Source organism: Apodemus sylvaticus, chromosome 13 (assembly GCF_947179515.1).
Source record: "Apodemus sylvaticus chromosome 13, mApoSyl1.1, whole genome shotgun sequence".
In the NCBI taxonomy this organism is placed as follows: domain Eukaryota; kingdom Metazoa; phylum Chordata; class Mammalia; order Rodentia; family Muridae; genus Apodemus; species Apodemus sylvaticus.
The window spans coordinates 16,364,151-16,380,164 of NC_067484.1; the positions used below are offsets into that span (position 1 = coordinate 16,364,151).

A 16,014-nucleotide genomic window follows, 5' to 3' on the forward strand; every position below is an offset into this window, starting at 1 on the left:
ACTGCCTTTGAAGTGCCTGCCTCACATCACACTGTGTGGGTCACTGTCATTGATGCTTGCATTTTCACAACAGTGCGAAGGGAGAAAAGAACCCTTGGCCTGTTTTGGCGTCTTCGGCACTGTCAAGTTGTCAGGCTTTGTGGGAACTAGGTTCTGCACTGAGAGATCTGGCTGCCCCACCTAGGATGAGGAAGTGGCCCTCGCCTTGCTTGCAGGAGCATGGTCCTTTTGTTCCAGGAGCCTACCCTTGAGCCTGTGGGGACGCGAGCTTGTCCTCCCTTCCCCTGTGGACAACGATAAACGCTGACAAGGTGCTCCTGCCGTGGGGGACTCTTCCTAAATACAGGGGTCATTGTGATGCTGAGTTCCTAGCGTGGCAGTGGGTGTCCTGTCACTAGTGGGCAGTCAAGTGGTGGAGCAAGACTTACGCAGCTGCATCTGCTGCTCTCAGAATAGCATGTGGTGCTTTCTCCACATGCTATTTGGGAGCCATGCATGTCTTTCACCGTCCTCTCAATGACGAGTTGGTGCTTCTTCAGTTGACAAAATGCTCTCATCCTGCCATGTGTTTCTTTCAGCCTGTCCTCTGTTTTTGCCTCGATATTCCATTGCAGTTGCTAAATAGCTTCCGTGCAAAGGTGAGCTAGGTTTCCTGGCTTCACGGTCTTCAGTAGTTTCTGTCAGATGCTCTAGGCCTTGTCCTTCTATCATAAATCTTAGTAAAAGTTCACCTGTTTTAGTAAACAAATAAGGGACCTACTAATAGGAGGTCCCTATTCTCCACTAGTTTGAAAGTAGTCTCTGGATATATGGTGGGGTTTCTGTTTCACTCTGTTGAACCTTGTATGCTGTTGCTGGAGAGTGGTAGGACATATCCTCAACAAGTTAGTTAGCCTTTAAAATTTGCTTTAACAAATTGACATGAATTTATGTAAAATGCAGAAAACATTACAATGTATAGAGTAAGAGATAACCAAGTCAAGTGTCCCACCCCCAGCTCTCCGCTTGCCCTGTTCTACATTTTCTTCCTCTTGAGTTGTATTTCACTGTTAAAGAGAAAGACCATAATTTAACCTTTTCCTTGCCTCAGTCCTGCCAGTGTTTCAGGTTTAAATTATGGGACTATGCAGTATTTATTGTGACCTAAAGTCATTTCATAATCATCTTTGATTCTTCTTGATCTGGTAATTACCTCATTTTTATTTGCTTAGTGTTTGTGCCTGCCTGTGCAGTGCAAAGTCACACGTTCCGTGTCCTCTGTCACAGCTTTGGGCAGGATGCAGGGCTCACTACTAGTGTGCTAAGGGCCCTTTTAGAACAAACAAAACAGAAAAAAAACAAAAGCATGGCTTCATCAGTGTCTGTGTGTACATGCACAGCATGTGTGGCATTCCTGTGGCCTCAATGTCCTGGCAACCTTATTGCGTCCGTGTAGCCTTGGTGACGTAGCCCTATGGCCATAAAATATCCAGTGAAAATGTGTGCTACCATATTAGGGGACAAAGGGACTAAACCCCACTGCACCCGGCGCTCAGCCTTTGGATGGGAACCCACTAAGCCCACGTGAATACGCTGCTTTCTGGCAGAGACTGCCGTGCTGTCCTGTGTCCTTGTCCAAGAATTCCAGTACAGTAGGCCCTTCAACTTCCTCGCCCTAGCTGCCTTGCCTCATCCCCTCTCCCTAGGGCTCTTGTCTTATCCTTAGTGTTGTCCTTTGTGTGGTCCTCACAGCTCAGAGTGTGCTGCTGACTTCACCTCACAAGCATGCTTTGTCCATAAACAGCTCACCTGAGAGAAATACCAAGCCCAGCAGTCTGGCAGAGCCTGTTTACAAAGAAATGTGAACAGGATCCATCCTAAGGGTCTTCTCTAGAATTCAGGCTCTGGTGCTGTTCCGCAGCAGCTGTGTGATGTGAAGTTGCTGAGCCTCCGTCCCGTCCGTCCGTCCGTCCGTCCGTCCGTGTGAGAGAGCTGAGTGAGAGTGGCAGCAGGAGAGCTCAAGTCGGTGCTCTCTCCTCTGCCTGCCTTCGACCATTGTGTAGTGAGTGCGGCACTCAGAAAGAATGCTATGACTGAGGTCCAGTTACACCAGCAGCAAGTGGAGATGGAAGCTTGTAGAGGGACAGTCTGTCTTCCCATAGAGGAGGCTTGGGACAGATGAGATCGCAGCCCAACAGGGATCCGGGTTTTCATTATGCAGTTAGGAAGGAGCACTTTCCAATCTCACTGAAATGCTGCAGTCATGTCACGTTACGAGAGATGTGCAGCTTCTAGACTAGGTCTTGGCACATGAGTCATGTGTTTTAGTAGATTTGTCTTCATGTCTGGGAAGACAGTAGGGTCTATAGGGAAGCTTGGGACCAGCCTGGGGTGAGGGGTGGGAATCATGGAGGATTAATCTACTCCTACGATTAGACCCCTTCCCCCTTGAGAGCCTAAATGTAAGTGAGCTACATGCTGCTAACAGTCTCTGTTGCACTACCAGTCAAGCAGAAAGACAGTAGAGCTGTTTCCATGGGCCTGCTGGAGCCTGCTCTCACTGTCTGTCCTGTTTCCATGGACCTGCTGGAGCCTGCTCTCACTGTCTGTCCTGTTTCCATGGACCTGCTGGAGCCTGCTCTCACTGTCTGTCCTGTTTCCATAGACCTGCTGGAGCCTGCTCTCACTGTCTGTCCTGTTTCCATGGACCTGCTGGAGCCTGCTCTCACTGTCTGTCCTGTTTCAATAGACCTGCTGGAGCCTGCTCTCACTGTCTGTCCTGTTTCCATAGACCTGCTGGAGCCTGCTCTCACTGTCCTGTTTCCATGGACCTGCTGGAGCCTGCTCTCACTGTCTGTCCTGTTTCCATGGGCCTGCTGGAGCCTGCTCTCACTGTGTGTCCTGTTTCCATGGACCTGCTGGAGCCTGCTCTCACTGTCTGTCCTGTTTCCATGGACCTGCTGGAGCCTGCTCTCACTGTGTGTCCTGTTTCCATGGACCTGCTGGAGCCTGCTCTCACTGTCTGTCCTGTTTCCATGGGCCTGCTGGAGCCTGCTCTCACTGTCTGTCCTGTTTCCATGGGCCTGCTGGAGCCTGCTCTCACTGTCTGTTCTGTTTCCATGGGCCTGCTGGAGCCTGCTCTCACTGTCTGTCCTGTTTCCATGGGCCTGCTGGAGCCTGCTCTCACTGTGTGTCCTGTTTCCATGGACCTGCTGGAGCCTGCTCTCACTGTCTGTCCTGTTTCCATAGACCTGCTGGAGCCTGCTCTCACTGTCTGTCCTGTTTCCATGGACCTGCTGGAGCCTGCTCTCACTGTCTGTCCTGTTTCCATAGACCTGCTGGAGCCTGCTCTCACTGTGTGTCCTGTTTCCATGGACCTGCTGGAGCCTGCTCTCACTGTCTGTCCTGTTTCCATGGACCTGCTGGAGCCTGCTCTCACTGTCTGTCCTGTTTCCATAGACCTGCTGGAGCCTGCTCTCACTGTCTGTCCTGTTTCCATGGACCTGCTGGAGCCTGCTCTCACTGTCCTGTTTCCATGGACCTGCTGGAGCCTGCTCTCTCTGTCTGTTCTGTTTCCATGGACCTGCTGGAGCCTGCTCTCACTGTCTGTTCTGTTTCCATGGGCCTGCAGGAGCCTGCTCTCACTGTCTGTTCTGTTTCCATGGACCTGCTGGAGCCTGCTCTCACTGTCTGTCCTGTTTCCATGGACCTGCTGGAGCCTGCTCTCACTGTGTGTCCTGTTTCCATAGACCTGCTGGAGCCTGCTCTCACTGTGTGTCCTGTTTCCATAGACCTGCTGGAGCCTGCTCTCACTGTCTGTCCTGCCCAAGTTGTCACCTCGGGTTAGAGAGGACACGTCCAAGCTGTGTCTAGTCTTAATTATGTGTGGAACTGGAGTTCAGGAAGACTCTAGACTCAGTCTTGGGTGTAGGGGCTACTCTTCTCTTGAGCTGAAGAGGGCTACTACCAAATGTTTCCAGGGGCAGTGAGGTGGGCAAGGTTCTGGTCCCTGCTCTGTTCCTTGCTCAGTGGGCTCTTGGGCATATCCCTGCCTGTATTTTATCTATTCTACATCCCCAGTTTAACATTATTAAATGAGAAATAAAGCTGGTGTCTATCCCAGGCTATGCCAGGGTTAGGATGAGTCCTCTAAGCAAAACCCAGCTAATTTAGGAAGATGAGTTTGGGTGTAGCTGGCCTGGGTGCAGAGCAGTGCGACTTTTAAGATGGATTAGCCTGATATATGCTCACACGATTGTGAGAGAACAGGCCTGTCCACCCACCAGCTCCTTAGGTAAGAACTCCTGTTTCTATCATTGCTATTCTATGGTTTTAATTCATTATTTTGGAACTTAAGTGCAGAACAAATACCCCCTCCACCTCCCACCACCCCCACCAGCTCCACCCCCACCCCCGGCTGAAGAAGAGCCTGCTAGCAAATACAAATTGCACTTACTCACCTTCCTCCTGCTTGCTCCTCACCCCCAAGTCCCAGGTCACCCCAGCAGGTCTCAGGAGAGCTGCAGGTTCCCATGGCCTTTGATCCCATCATGCATGAGCTGTCTCTGATAGCTAGAATGGCCGACAGAGCCAGCTCAGCCTCTTAGAAACTGGACAGGAAAGCGACACTCTGGACAGGTCACACTTGGCAGGCTGATGACTCTTGCAGGACTGGCTGTGGATAAACAGCACCACTTATTAAATAGTTGTGCATCCTTGTGAGTGTAGACCTTAGCACTGGCCTGTGCATATATGACTGCAGTGAATTCAGAAAGCTGAAATATTGGGGAGGAAAGTTACATCTATTATTCATATTTATATCCTTCTACCACATTGAATTTGATATGCTCTTTTCAAGCTTTCAGATGTTCCAAAATTAAATCTGCTAATATTTCTCTATGGAGTTGTGCAGCTGGTTGTAGGAACAAAATATAAATATTGCATGTTACACTAAGAGGAAATGAAACATATCAGTTGTAAGCACTTATTACTATGGCCTACAGCTGTCTGTTTCTAATTTTTGAGGTAATTTTTAATTACCTAAATGTACTCATGGTGTATTTTAAACTGTACTGCTGCAAACATTGTTTGCCGAGAATAGAGCTTGCGTATCATCTCCTATACAGCTCTGCCTGAGTCTCTCACAGGTTGCAGCCGTGAAGAGCTGGCCTAGGCTGGGTGTCCCTGGTAGGGACCTATCTGCCATCGCAGGTCTTCTCACTGTGAACTGCCTGCTGTCCGTCCCCTCCTCCCGTGGACCTGCTGTCCTGCCTGTTTTCCTTGTGGTCTTACCGCTCCAATCTGTCTGTCCTCGTGTGGTCTTCCCATCTCTGGGGAGGGCATGTGTTCTGCTTCTTTCTTTCGTCGGAGTCGCATCCCAGACACATGTCCCGTGTGCCGCCTGAGCCCCATGCTCCCGGTAAGAGTCACTTCCTTCTAAAGGTAATGCAGTCCCTCTGATCTGTCCCTCATGGGTCACACACTGCCCCCAAGTTTAGGGCCTGTGAGAGTCAACTTAAGATTCAAACAAATAAAACAGCACCCACCAATGTGCTTCTTGTGAGCATTAAAGGAAACAGCACCAGCTAGAGCTGAGTGCTGTCTGCACCCTGTGGAGCCAGTAGTTTGGGGGTGCAGCTCAGAGGCTGCATGGAAAGATTCTATCAAGCCAAAGTGGCGTGCAAATGAGAAGTCTGCTTTAAAATTCAGCTCCAATCTCATTTGAAATTTAAAATAGTTCATTTCTTTTTACTTATATGCATAACTTTAAGTACCAGTTAAAACAATAAAAATTTAAAAAACCAAATTGACCAAAAATTCAATAGGATTTTTTGAAGAACAGAAAAAAGTGGTATTTATCCTCTGCTTGCTGTTTTCAAACAGGTAAAGCTTAGTGTGGTGGTAAATTCCAAGGAGGTAAAGGCCAAAGGATTGGGAGTCGTAAGGGCAGCCTTGGCTATTTGATGTCCTTTCTCAAGTCCTGCCCTCATGAAGAAGTTTGTAGGGAAAAAAAAGTGTGCTTGAGGGAATTAACTCTCCCCTAGCAAAGCCAGGTTCTATGTGGCTGAGCTCTGTGCAGCAAACCCTAGGAGGAAGTGAGAATTTCTCCAAAGTCTGGACCAAGTTTCCCTGCCTTCTGGAGGGTGGGCTGGGGAATAGAGCTTGGCACTGGAGAAAGGTGGGAGGCCTAGCAGTGCTGACCTTTGAACTCCCTTGGAGTCAGATCCCATACCAGAACCACAGCCCAGGAGGCATGACGTGTGCATTGCTGTTTAAGAATGGAAAGTCACCGGGTGATATCAGCATTTGACAGTAGCCAGCTGCATCACATGGAGAGAGCCTCCTTCCATCAGTGTTGGCCACCTGCAGTCTCCGACTCGTGACTGCAGGTACCCTGCATAAGCACACAGCACTGCCGTCCGTCCATCGGTCTCCAGGACCTGGACAATGACATTGGAAATAGAGTTAGGGGCCTTCCACATTTTTAACATTTAGATCATTTTGTCACTGTCTTTGATGTAGGTTTTTTTGTGGTATTCTTGTTTGGTTGGTTGGGTTTGGGTTTTGTTTTGGAGATAGAGTCTCACTGTATAGTTTCCACTGTCTGGAATTCAGAGATCTACCTATCTGTCTTCCAAGTGCTGGAATTAAAGGAATGGTTGCCTCGTGCCTGGCATCTTTGATGTTTTTGTCTTTAGTTTTAGGTGGTAAAATGTCTTTTCATATAATTATGTTGTAATGGATTCCAGTTAAGCACCAGCGTTTTCGTCTGGACGTGGTGTCTCCAAAAGAACCTGCTGCAGCTCGTGACCTGGTGCATCGGGTGTTGGCATATGGAAGAATGGCTTCTCGGTCACTTTTCAGTATAGGTTCAAAACTCCTGAGGGTTAGGCCATCAGCTTTGAGTCCTTCCCAGTCACTCCTGGGTTTTTGAACGTACCTGCTGTCAAGACTTTACTGGGTCTGTCAGGATTCACTGAAGTTGCCATGTTGTGGTACTGACCATTCTGTGTTCTCCTGGGTACTCTATGGGCCACCATGACGAGAACGCTTGCCTGCCATGAGGTGTTCACTGCCTGCTTTAGATGTTGTGAGGACCAGTTCTCATGCCTTTTGCTGCATTTCTCTGACCTTATTCCTCCACTCTTCCTGGATCCTACCAGGCACCTCTCCTCCTCATACTTACTCAGTATCTTAGGGTTTTACTGCTGTGAAGAGACAGCATGACCAAGGCAACTCTTAGCATCTCTTTGGGGCTGGCTGACAGGTTCAGAGGTTCAGTCCATTATCAAGGTGGGAACATGTCAGCATCTAGGCAGACATGGTGCAGGAGGAACTGGGAGTCCTGTATTTTCATATGAAGGCTGCTAGCAGAAGACTGGTTTCCAGGCAGCTAGGGTGAGGGTCTTAAAGCCCACACCCACAGTGACACACCTACTTCAACAGGGCCACACTTTGTAATAGTGCACGCCAAACATACAGACCACCACATCAGGCTGTGGCTCTGAGCTGCAGGCCTGTGCTCACTGTGGCATCATCGTGAGTGCAGGCCCGGCAGTGTGCTGAGCTGTCAGTTTTCCCGCCAGTGATAGAAACAGACGGCAGTGGACACCCGTGCTTTCACGTACTCCAGACACAGCACCTTTCCTGGAGCAGAGCTACGTGGCTCCCAGGTCTGCCCATCTGCATCTCCTCTGCCTGACCACTGGACACTCATTTAAAAAAAAAAATGCAGCCGGGCCCTCAAAGTGGGGAGGCTGGCTATTGTATGCTACTCATCCATCGACTGTTCAGTCCTGGGTGGGCCGCCCGTCCTTGGGCTCACTTCATTTGAGGATGCTTTTGGAAAAAGAAGCATGAAAAGTGGAAGGGACTTTTGAGGGTGAATAAAAATTCTTAAAGCTCTTTGAGCTTGGACGGCAAGGGGTGGTTTAAAATGCATGTCGGAATCTGGTGAAAGTTGTCCTGACTTCCACCAGCTCTGAACCTCAGGATCATGGGGTCTGTGCCTCCTTCTCCTCTGTTGCTACAAGGCTGAGTGACCTCCTCTCTGGCTTGTTTTCATGTGTGTGCATGCACACATGCACATGCGGTGCATTCTCCTGTGTCTGCATGTGTGTTGGTCAACACTGGCGTCTCCCTCTAACTAACACTTTACACTGTTTTCAGGTAGTGTCTCACTGAATCAGGAACATAGCATTTCAGCTAGGCTAGCTGGCAAGCGTGTCCCCGGGATGACCCTCTCTTCCCCCAGCCCACCCCTAGTTGGGATTATACATATGCATCATCACGACCAACTCTTACACGAGCGCTAGAGGTCCAACTCAGGTCCCCCTTCCTGCACTTTACCCACTGAGCCATCCTCTCTTCCTGTAGCCTCCTTGGCTTTCTGTCAGTGATGCTCATCCTAGACCAACACTCCCATCTGTAGCTGTCCTGCAGGGGACAGAGCAGACATGTATCAAAGCAGTTGTGTGTTGTGTTAGCGTGCCATCTAGCCCACTGGCTTTAGGAGGGGCCTCATGCATGGGGAGTGAGGTGTGCTGTGTGCGCCCTGGAGTGAGGTGTCTGTGTGTGCCCTGGAATGAGATGTCTGTGTGTGTCCTGGAGTGAGGTGTCTGTGTGTGTCCTGGAGTGAGATGTCTGTGTGTGTCCTGGAGTGAGGTGTCTGTGTGTGTCCTGGAGTGAGATGTCTGTGTGTGTCCTGGAGTGAGGTGTCTGTGTGTGTCCTGGAGTGAGGTGTCTGTGTGTGTCCTGGAGTGAGATGTCTGTGTGTGTCCTGGAGTGAGATGTCTGTGTGTGTCCTGGAGTGAGGTGTCTGTGTGTGTCCTGGAGTGAGATGTCTGTGTGTGTCCTGGAGTGAGATGTCTGTGTGTGTCCTGGAGTGAGGTGTCTGTGTGTGTCCTGGAGTGAGATGTCTGTGTGTGTCCTGGAATGAGATGTCTGTGTGTGTCCTGGAGTGAGATGTCTGTGTGTGCCCTGGAGTGAGATGTCTGTGTGTGCCCTGGAGTGAGGTGTCTATGTGTGTCCTGGAGTGAGATGTCTGTGTGTGTCCTGGAGTGAGATGTCTGTGTGTGTCCTGGAGTGAGATGTCTGTGTGTGCCCTGGAGTGAGGTGTCTATGTGTGTCCTGGAGTGAGGTGTCTGTGTGTGTCCTGGAGTGAGGTGTGCTGTGTGTACTGGAGTGAGGTGTGCTGTGTGTGTCCTGGAGTGAGATGTCTGTGTGTGTCCTGGAGTGAGATGTCTGTGTGTGTCCTGGAGTGAGGTGTCTGTGTGTGTCCTGGAGTGAGGTGTCTGTGTGTGTCCTGGAGTGAGGTGTCTGTGTGTGTCCTGGAGTGAGGTGTCTGTGTGTGTCCTGGAGTGAGGTGTCTGTGTGTGTCCTGGAGTGAGATGTCTGTGTGTGTCCTGGAGTGAGATGTCTGTGTGTCCTGGAGTGAGGTGTCTGTGTGTGTCCTGGAGTGAGGTGTGCTGTGTGTGTCCTGTAGTGAGGTGTCTGTGTGTGTCCTGTAGTGAGGTGTCTGTGTGTGTCCTGGAGTGAGGTGTCTGTGTGTGTCCTGGAGTGAGGTGTCTGTGTGTGTCCTGGAGTGAGGTGTGCTGTGTGTACTGGAGTGAGGTGTGCTGTGTGTGTCCTGGAGTGAGGTGTCTGTGTGTGTCCTGGAGTGAGGTGTCTGTGTGTGTCCTGGAGTGAGGTGTCTGTGTGTGTCCTGGAGTGAGGTGTGCTGTGTGTACTGGAGTGAGGTGTGCTGTGTGTGTCCTGGAGTGAGGTGTCTGTGTGTGTCCTGGAGTGAGGTGTCTGTGTGTGTCCTGGAGTGAGGTGTCTGTGTGTGTCCTGTAGTGAGGTGTCTGTGTGTGTCCTGGAGTGAGGTGTCTGTGTGTGTCCTGGAGTGAGGTGTGCTGTGTGTACTGGAGTGAGGTGTGCTGTGTGTGTCCTGGAGTGAGGTGTCTGTGTGTGTCCTGGAGTGAGGTGTCTGTGTGTGTCCTGGAGTGAGGTGTCTGTGTGTGCCCTGGAGTGAGGTGTGCTGTGTGTGCCCTGGAGTGAGGTGTGCTGTGTGTGTCCTGGAGTGAGGTGTCTGTGTGTGCCCTGGAGTGAGGTGTGCTGTGTGTGTCCTGGAGTGAGATGTCTGTGTGTGTCCTGGAGTGAGGTGTCAGTGTGTGTGTCCTGGAGTGAGGTGTCTGTGTGTGTCCTGGAGTGAGATGTCTGTGTGTGTCCTGGAGTGAGGTGTCTGTGTGTGCCCTGGAGTGAGGTGTCTGTGTGTGTCCTGGAGTGAGGTGTCTGTGTGTGTCCTGGAGTGAGGTGTCTGTGTGTGTCCTGGAGTGAGGTGTCTGTATGTCCTGGAGTGAGGTGTCTGTGTGTGTCCTGGAGTGAGGTGTCTGTGTGTGTCCTGGAGTGAGGTGTCTGTGTGTGCCCTGGAGTGAGGTGTCTGTGTGTGTCCTGGAGTGAGATGTCTGTGTGTGTCCTGGAGTGAGGTGTCTGTGTGTGTGTCCTGGAGTGAGGTGTCTGTGTGTGTCCTGGAGTGAGATGTCTGTGTGTGTCCTGGAGTGAGGTGTCTGTGTGTGTCCTGGAGTGAGGTGTCTGTGTGTGTCCTGTAGTGAGATGTCTGTGTGTGTCCTGGAGTGAGGTGTCTGTGTGTGTCCTGGAGTGAGGTGTCTGTGTGTGTCCTGGAGTGAGGTGTGCTGTGTGTACTGGAGTGAGGTGTGCTGTGTGTGTCCTGGAGTGAAGTGTCTGTGTGTGTCCTGGAGTGAGGTGTGCTGTGTGTGTCCTGGAGTGAGGTGTCTGTGTGTGTCCTGGAGTGAGGTGTCTGTGTGTGTCCTGGAGTGAGGTGTCTGTGTGTGTCCTGGAGTGAGGTGTCTGTGTGTGCCCTGGAGTGAGGTGTGCTGTGTGTGCCCTGGAGTGAGGTGTGCTGTGTGTGTCCTGGAGTGAGGTGTCTGTGTGTGCCCTGGAGTGAGGTGTGCTGTGTGTGTCCTGGAGTGAGATGTCTGTGTGTGTCCTGGAGTGAGGTGTCTGTGTGTGTCCTGGAGTGAGGTGTCTGTGTGTGTCCTGGAGTGAGGTGTCTGTGTGTGTCCTGGAGTGAGGTGTCTGTGTGTGCCCTGGAGTGAGGTGTCTGTGTGTGTCCTGGAGTGAGGTGTCTGTGTGTGTCCTGGAGTGAAGTGTCTGTGTGTGCCCTGGAGTGAGGTGTCTGTGTGTGTCCTGGAGTGAGATGTCTGTGTGTGTCCTGGAGTGAGATGTCTGTGTGTGTCCTGGAGTGAGGTGTCTGTGTGTGTCCTGGAGTGAGGTGTCTGTGTGTGTCCTGGAGTGAGATGTCTGTGTGTGTCCTGGAGTGAGGTGTCTGTGTGTGTCCTGGAGTGAGGTGTCTGTATGTCCTGGAGTGAGGTGTCTGTGTGTGTCCTGGAGTGAGGTGTCTGTGTGTGTCCTGGAGTGAGGTGTCTGTGTGTGCCCTGGAGTGAGGTGTCTGTGTGTGTCCTGGAGTGAGGTGTGCTGTGTGTGCCCTGGAGTGAGGTATCTGTGTGTGTCCTGGAGTGAGGTGTGCTGTGTGTGTCCTGGAGTGAGATGTCTGTGTGTGCCCTGGAGTGAGGTGTCAGTGTGTGTGCCCTGGAGTGAGGTGTCTGTGTGTGTCCTGTCCTGGAGTGAGGTGTCTCTGTGTGTCCTGGAGTGAGGTGTCTGTGTGTGCCCTGGAGTGAGGTGTCTGTGTGCGCCCTTTTCCCTGATTTACATTTTTCAGCACCTGCTGCTCAATGCTGCTTTGAATTTTGGTGGCTGTGTTTGCTTGCAGAGTGTTCTTCCTGGGTTGGTTGTCCTGCCACTTTTAGAGTGTCTCATACAGTGTCACATCCGTGGCCAAGTGCACACCATCTGTCTGTAAATCCAGTGTTTGCAGCTTTGTATTCTGTTTGGCTAAACAAATACTTTTCTCCAGCCAGATACAACTTTGGGGAGGTTGCTTCTTTTGCTTCAAAATTTGAACAGTTTCTTTGAATAGTGGGTCCTTATCTTCCCTCCGACTTCCAGATGATGCTAGAGCAGCGAGCTGTGCAGCTACAGAGAGCTCGCTGCTACCTCACGCCTGACACGGAGCTAAGCTAGCCCAGTAGACGCAGGCCTGAACAGAGCTGAAGCTCTCAGGACACAGTCTCTGTAACCAACCATGTGTTACACACTGAGTTTTTGGCAGCAATATAGAAAGTACTGGCCATAAATCAATGGGTAACTCTTGTTTGTAAAAAGAAATGTAAGATGGTGTAGTGCAGGGGTGCAGGCCTGAGAGACTCCAGTCTTCCAACAAGATGGGCCCCAGACCTGAGCAATAGAATGTGTACACAGCCTAATAATCGCAGAGGTGCAAAATGCAGTTGTAGTAGACACTGGGTAAAACCATGGTGAGACCTGGTACACACTGGTTAGAACAGCAAAGACCAGGAAAAAAAGCTATGTGCCCGGAATGCAGAAAGGGCTTCGACCACAGGGGAAGTGGTTTGGTGGACTTTGTAGGGAGCATCAGGCAGCTTCTGTAGGTGTGCAGTGTTTAAGATGTAACCGGGCACCTGTGCATCCATATTCCTGTGCCTGCTGCTTGGAACCCAGCTAAGAGCATGCTGTGTGACCCTGAAGGCATGAGCCTAGGAATGGGTTCACTGTGTTCTTGGGCTGTGCCCCATGTGTAGAACCTAGGGCCGAGGGTTCCCTTGTCTCCACAGGCCCCGCCCCGCCCCACCCCTGCCCACTCAGCAGGCTTCTCTGACACTCAGTCGGCATGCACTCTGTGTGAATGGGCTCTCCATTGCAAGGATGAGGCTAAGCGCCATGGCAGATGACCTTGGGTCAGCCAAGGGTCTTGTGGAGGTTTGCCTTGACTGAGCGTGCTTGTTAGTGTGGAAGCCACGGTAACACAGATTCTGTGAGCCACCTGGAATGGGCTCCTTTTGTAGACACAGTCAGGGATTGTCTTGTCTAACGTTTCCAGTCACCGTGTCACACTGTACCTGCCTCACGGGAAAACTACAGTGCTTTCCTAACCGGTGTGTTCTCATCATTATCATACAGTCCAGGTATGTTTGCTGCCACTGTACATATTATAGATGTGTTACATACATGTGTGTATGTTCAGCAAAGAAACTTATGTTCTGTGGCCACAGTTACAATGTATTTTCTCTTCATTTTGTCCTAGGGTTGGAACTGTGGGCTGATGTTGCCCAGTTACCCTTTGTCAGGGTCAGATCAGTTAGGGCACTATGTCTGTGTTTATATAGACATATGATCTATGTATATAGATCATATATGTAGATAAGCTTCAGAGATGAGGGCCACTCTAGTCTCGGAGCTGAGGAAAGGACCGTGCTGAGTAGCGGATGTGCGCTAGTTCTGGCCTGCAGGCTTCCTGGGAACAGGCTTCAGGGCCAGAAACATCACATGCACTGCTGTTTGATGGTTATACACCATGCTGCTGAATGATTTGGCTTCTGTAGTAAAGTCACTGGCCTGAGTGACTGCCAGAGCAAATGAGTTTTAAAACAAGGACCCCTGCTGCACTTAGTTACCTGGAGTGCCTTTGGATTCTTTTCAGTGGCTTAGACTTGAGTGGTTGTTGTAAAAGAATCCCGCTTTGAATCTTTATTTGGTGGTTCCTCTGTGGATCTTACCTTTTCTTTATGCCTATGTCTGAACCAAAGGAGTACACACGTCACGTCACAAGGCCCCTGACTGAGAGCTCTGGATGTTCCTGCAACCGAGTCTTTGTGGAAGGTGGCATGGCACCACAGCGGCCTCCCTTGTCTCTGTGCTGTGTTCGTTCCCATCTGCTCTGTCCACCTGTAATCGGGAGCCATCCCTTTTATGCCTTGGTGGGTTAGAACCAGCTCAAGTAAGGTGTAGGTCTCTACCTCCTACCCTCTGGCCTCCTCTCCTGGTGGCCTCTGCTGTTATCGCTGTCACCCACACCTGCAGAGTGCCCGTCGTCGTCATCGTAGCTTCATGCTTCCTTGGCTTATACCGGAGGATGGAGCTGTTTTCTCAGTCCACTCCCTCCCCTCCAGATGTAGCCAAGTGCACAGTGTGCCCTGGTGATGTGCCCTCCTGAGGCAGTGGCCATGACGTTGGTTTTGTGCCAACTAAGGGCTGCATGCTTGCCGGGGGTCTCACTGTGGTCCCGCTTCTCTTCTCTCCTCAGAGGTCACAAGAGAAAACTGAACGAGGAAGACGCTGCCAGCGAGTCCAGCGGGGAGTCCAGCAACGATGACGAGGAGGGCAGCAGTTCTGAAGCAGATGAGATGGCCGCTGCTCTGGAGGCGGAGCTTAATGACCTCATATGACTTGGACCCGCCCCACACCAGCCCTTGGCTTGGGTCCTTTTTCTCCAGAAAAACATATATTTTGCAGAGCTCCACATACAGAAACACATTATTTTGCAGAAATAAGTGTTTGTAAGAAGTTTTACTATAGGAAGTCTACTTTTTTAAGCGACAAAGTGTTCTGAGGAGTTGGTTTGCGATGCCAAAGAGCTCAACGGGGCCTCTCACGGCAAGCATGGATCTGTGATGCCTGGTCATGTAGTGAGGGCCTTGGGGCTTGCCTTTGAATGCTGTAGCATATTTAGTGTGAGGACTGGGGACCCAGTAAGATTTAGAGAGCACTATAGCAAACCCTGGCATCTTGGGCCTTTTCCACAACTGATGCTATCAGGATTCTGAAGGATTTTTAAGTAAAACAGCAGTGTACATATGCGTGTACAGGACACCGAGACACACAGGCAGGCCTGAGCCCCGGCCCCTTCAGTCCCTCAGCCAATCTGCAGATGGCCTGGAGTTCCTGATTCAGGTCCCTGTCTGCAGCCTGGGCTGCCTGGGCACAGCCTGCCAGCGTGGGCAGTATGAGGAGAGGCGGCCTGTACGCCCTAAGAGATCTGATGTAAAGTTTTTGTATATTTCATACTCCACCCACCAGATTCTGCTTCCATTTAATAAAATCCTTTTTGTAAGCTGTGTTCTCTGGTCTGTGACAGCAGTGTGTGGCCCTCTCTTCAGATTCCCTCTCAGCTGGCACTAGCTCAGCAGCCCGATGCCATGTTGGGTTGGGGTCACCAAGCCTGAGCTTGTCAGAGTTTGTAGAACAACACGGTGGCCCTTTCTCCAAAGTTGTCTGAACAGAAGAGCCATAGTCATTCTCTTCACAACTTGTTCTGCTAAGCTGTGGTCATGGAGGAAGTCTAGATGCACATTGTGTCCATGAGGTCACTTGGATGCGTCGAGACAGTGATGACCGACCGACCGTCTGCTCCGAGAGCCGAGTGCGCATCAGCAGAGGGTGAGCAGCTGCTCCGGGATCGGCAGTTCCAACAGGACACCTGCCACCGCAGGAGTGGTGACCAGACTGAACAGGGAGAGGCTTGGGGTCTGGAGCAGGATGCAAGCAGCACGCTCCAGACAGCACCAGGACCTGGAACTGCCCTGGTTTAGCTTTCCATTCTGTGAGGCTTTCTCCGTTGCCCGGCTAAGATGGTCATACTCTGCCCTGAATGATGTAGACAAAGAAGTGATGGAAGACTGCTGTGGACCCAGAAACGAACGCTGAGCAGGCAGACACCCAAAATAGGAGCCTCACCCTTGCCAGAGCCACCTCCTGTACTCACTGGGTGCCTTCATTTACTCCCATAGCAGAACCAAAATCTCTTGTGTCTTCCAGTCAGTGTCTCCTAGGAAACAGTAAATTGGGCAAGAAGCCTCGTTGGCAGACCTGCACTGGGATGGATGTGAAAACAGGCCTTTGAGATTATCTTGGCACATGCCAAACCAGTTCTTCTGGCTTTCTGCGCAGTGTTGCTCAACATCAGCATCTTCTCACAGTACCTTTCTGTCTTGGTGATGTGCTCAGCCGGGCTGTCAGCTATGAACTCCTTGCCCCAGACCATGTGATTATGATCAAGGATCTAGAGCTGAAGATGAAAGTCAGGACCTTCAGTATAACGGGCAGGTACTGTGTCACTGAGCTGCAACCTCAGGCTACATTTTTGATACAAGGCTTTTTTTGTTTTTGTTTTTTGTTTGT

General features: G+C 50.9%; 1 protein-coding gene and 2 long non-coding RNA genes across 54 annotated transcripts in view; 2 read left to right on the forward strand and 1 right to left on the reverse strand.

The window, feature by feature from the left end:
* The window catches only part of Ctdp1 (CTD phosphatase subunit 1), a 66,335-nt gene extending 51,388 nt beyond the window's left edge, over positions 1–14,947 (forward strand). The window contains exon 13 of the mRNA XM_052201499.1: positions 14,141–14,947. Within this exon, the coding sequence (XP_052057459.1) occupies positions 14,141–14,282 (142 nt within the window). The 3' untranslated portion in view covers positions 14,283–14,947. The remainder of the gene's footprint in view (positions 1–14,140) is intronic.
* Positions 2,624–3,702, reverse strand: LOC127698164 (uncharacterized). 3 transcript variants are annotated; one of them, XR_007980736.1, is made up of 5 exons: positions 3,521–3,702; positions 3,357–3,440; positions 3,189–3,314; positions 2,895–3,020; positions 2,624–2,688 (listed from the first exon to the last, which is right to left on the reverse strand). It is a non-coding gene; the product is annotated as an uncharacterized LOC127698164 (long non-coding RNA). The 3 variants fall into 3 exon arrangements; XR_007980737.1 differs by having other exon boundaries at positions 2,895–3,062; XR_007980738.1 differs by lacking the exon at positions 2,624–2,688 and adding an exon at positions 2,799–2,852 and having other exon boundaries at positions 2,979–3,062.
* On the forward strand, positions 4,861–11,646 carry LOC127698163 (uncharacterized). 50 transcript variants are annotated; one of them, XR_007980717.1, is made up of 9 exons: positions 4,861–8,718; positions 9,119–10,069; positions 10,148–10,272; positions 10,321–10,445; positions 10,498–10,671; positions 10,723–11,101; positions 11,152–11,301; positions 11,400–11,449; positions 11,579–11,646. It is a non-coding gene; the product is annotated as an uncharacterized LOC127698163 (long non-coding RNA). The 50 variants fall into 50 exon arrangements; XR_007980690.1 differs by having other exon boundaries at positions 11,152–11,449; XR_007980691.1 differs by having other exon boundaries at positions 11,400–11,638.
* Positions 14,948–16,014: the final 1,067 nt, after the last annotated feature.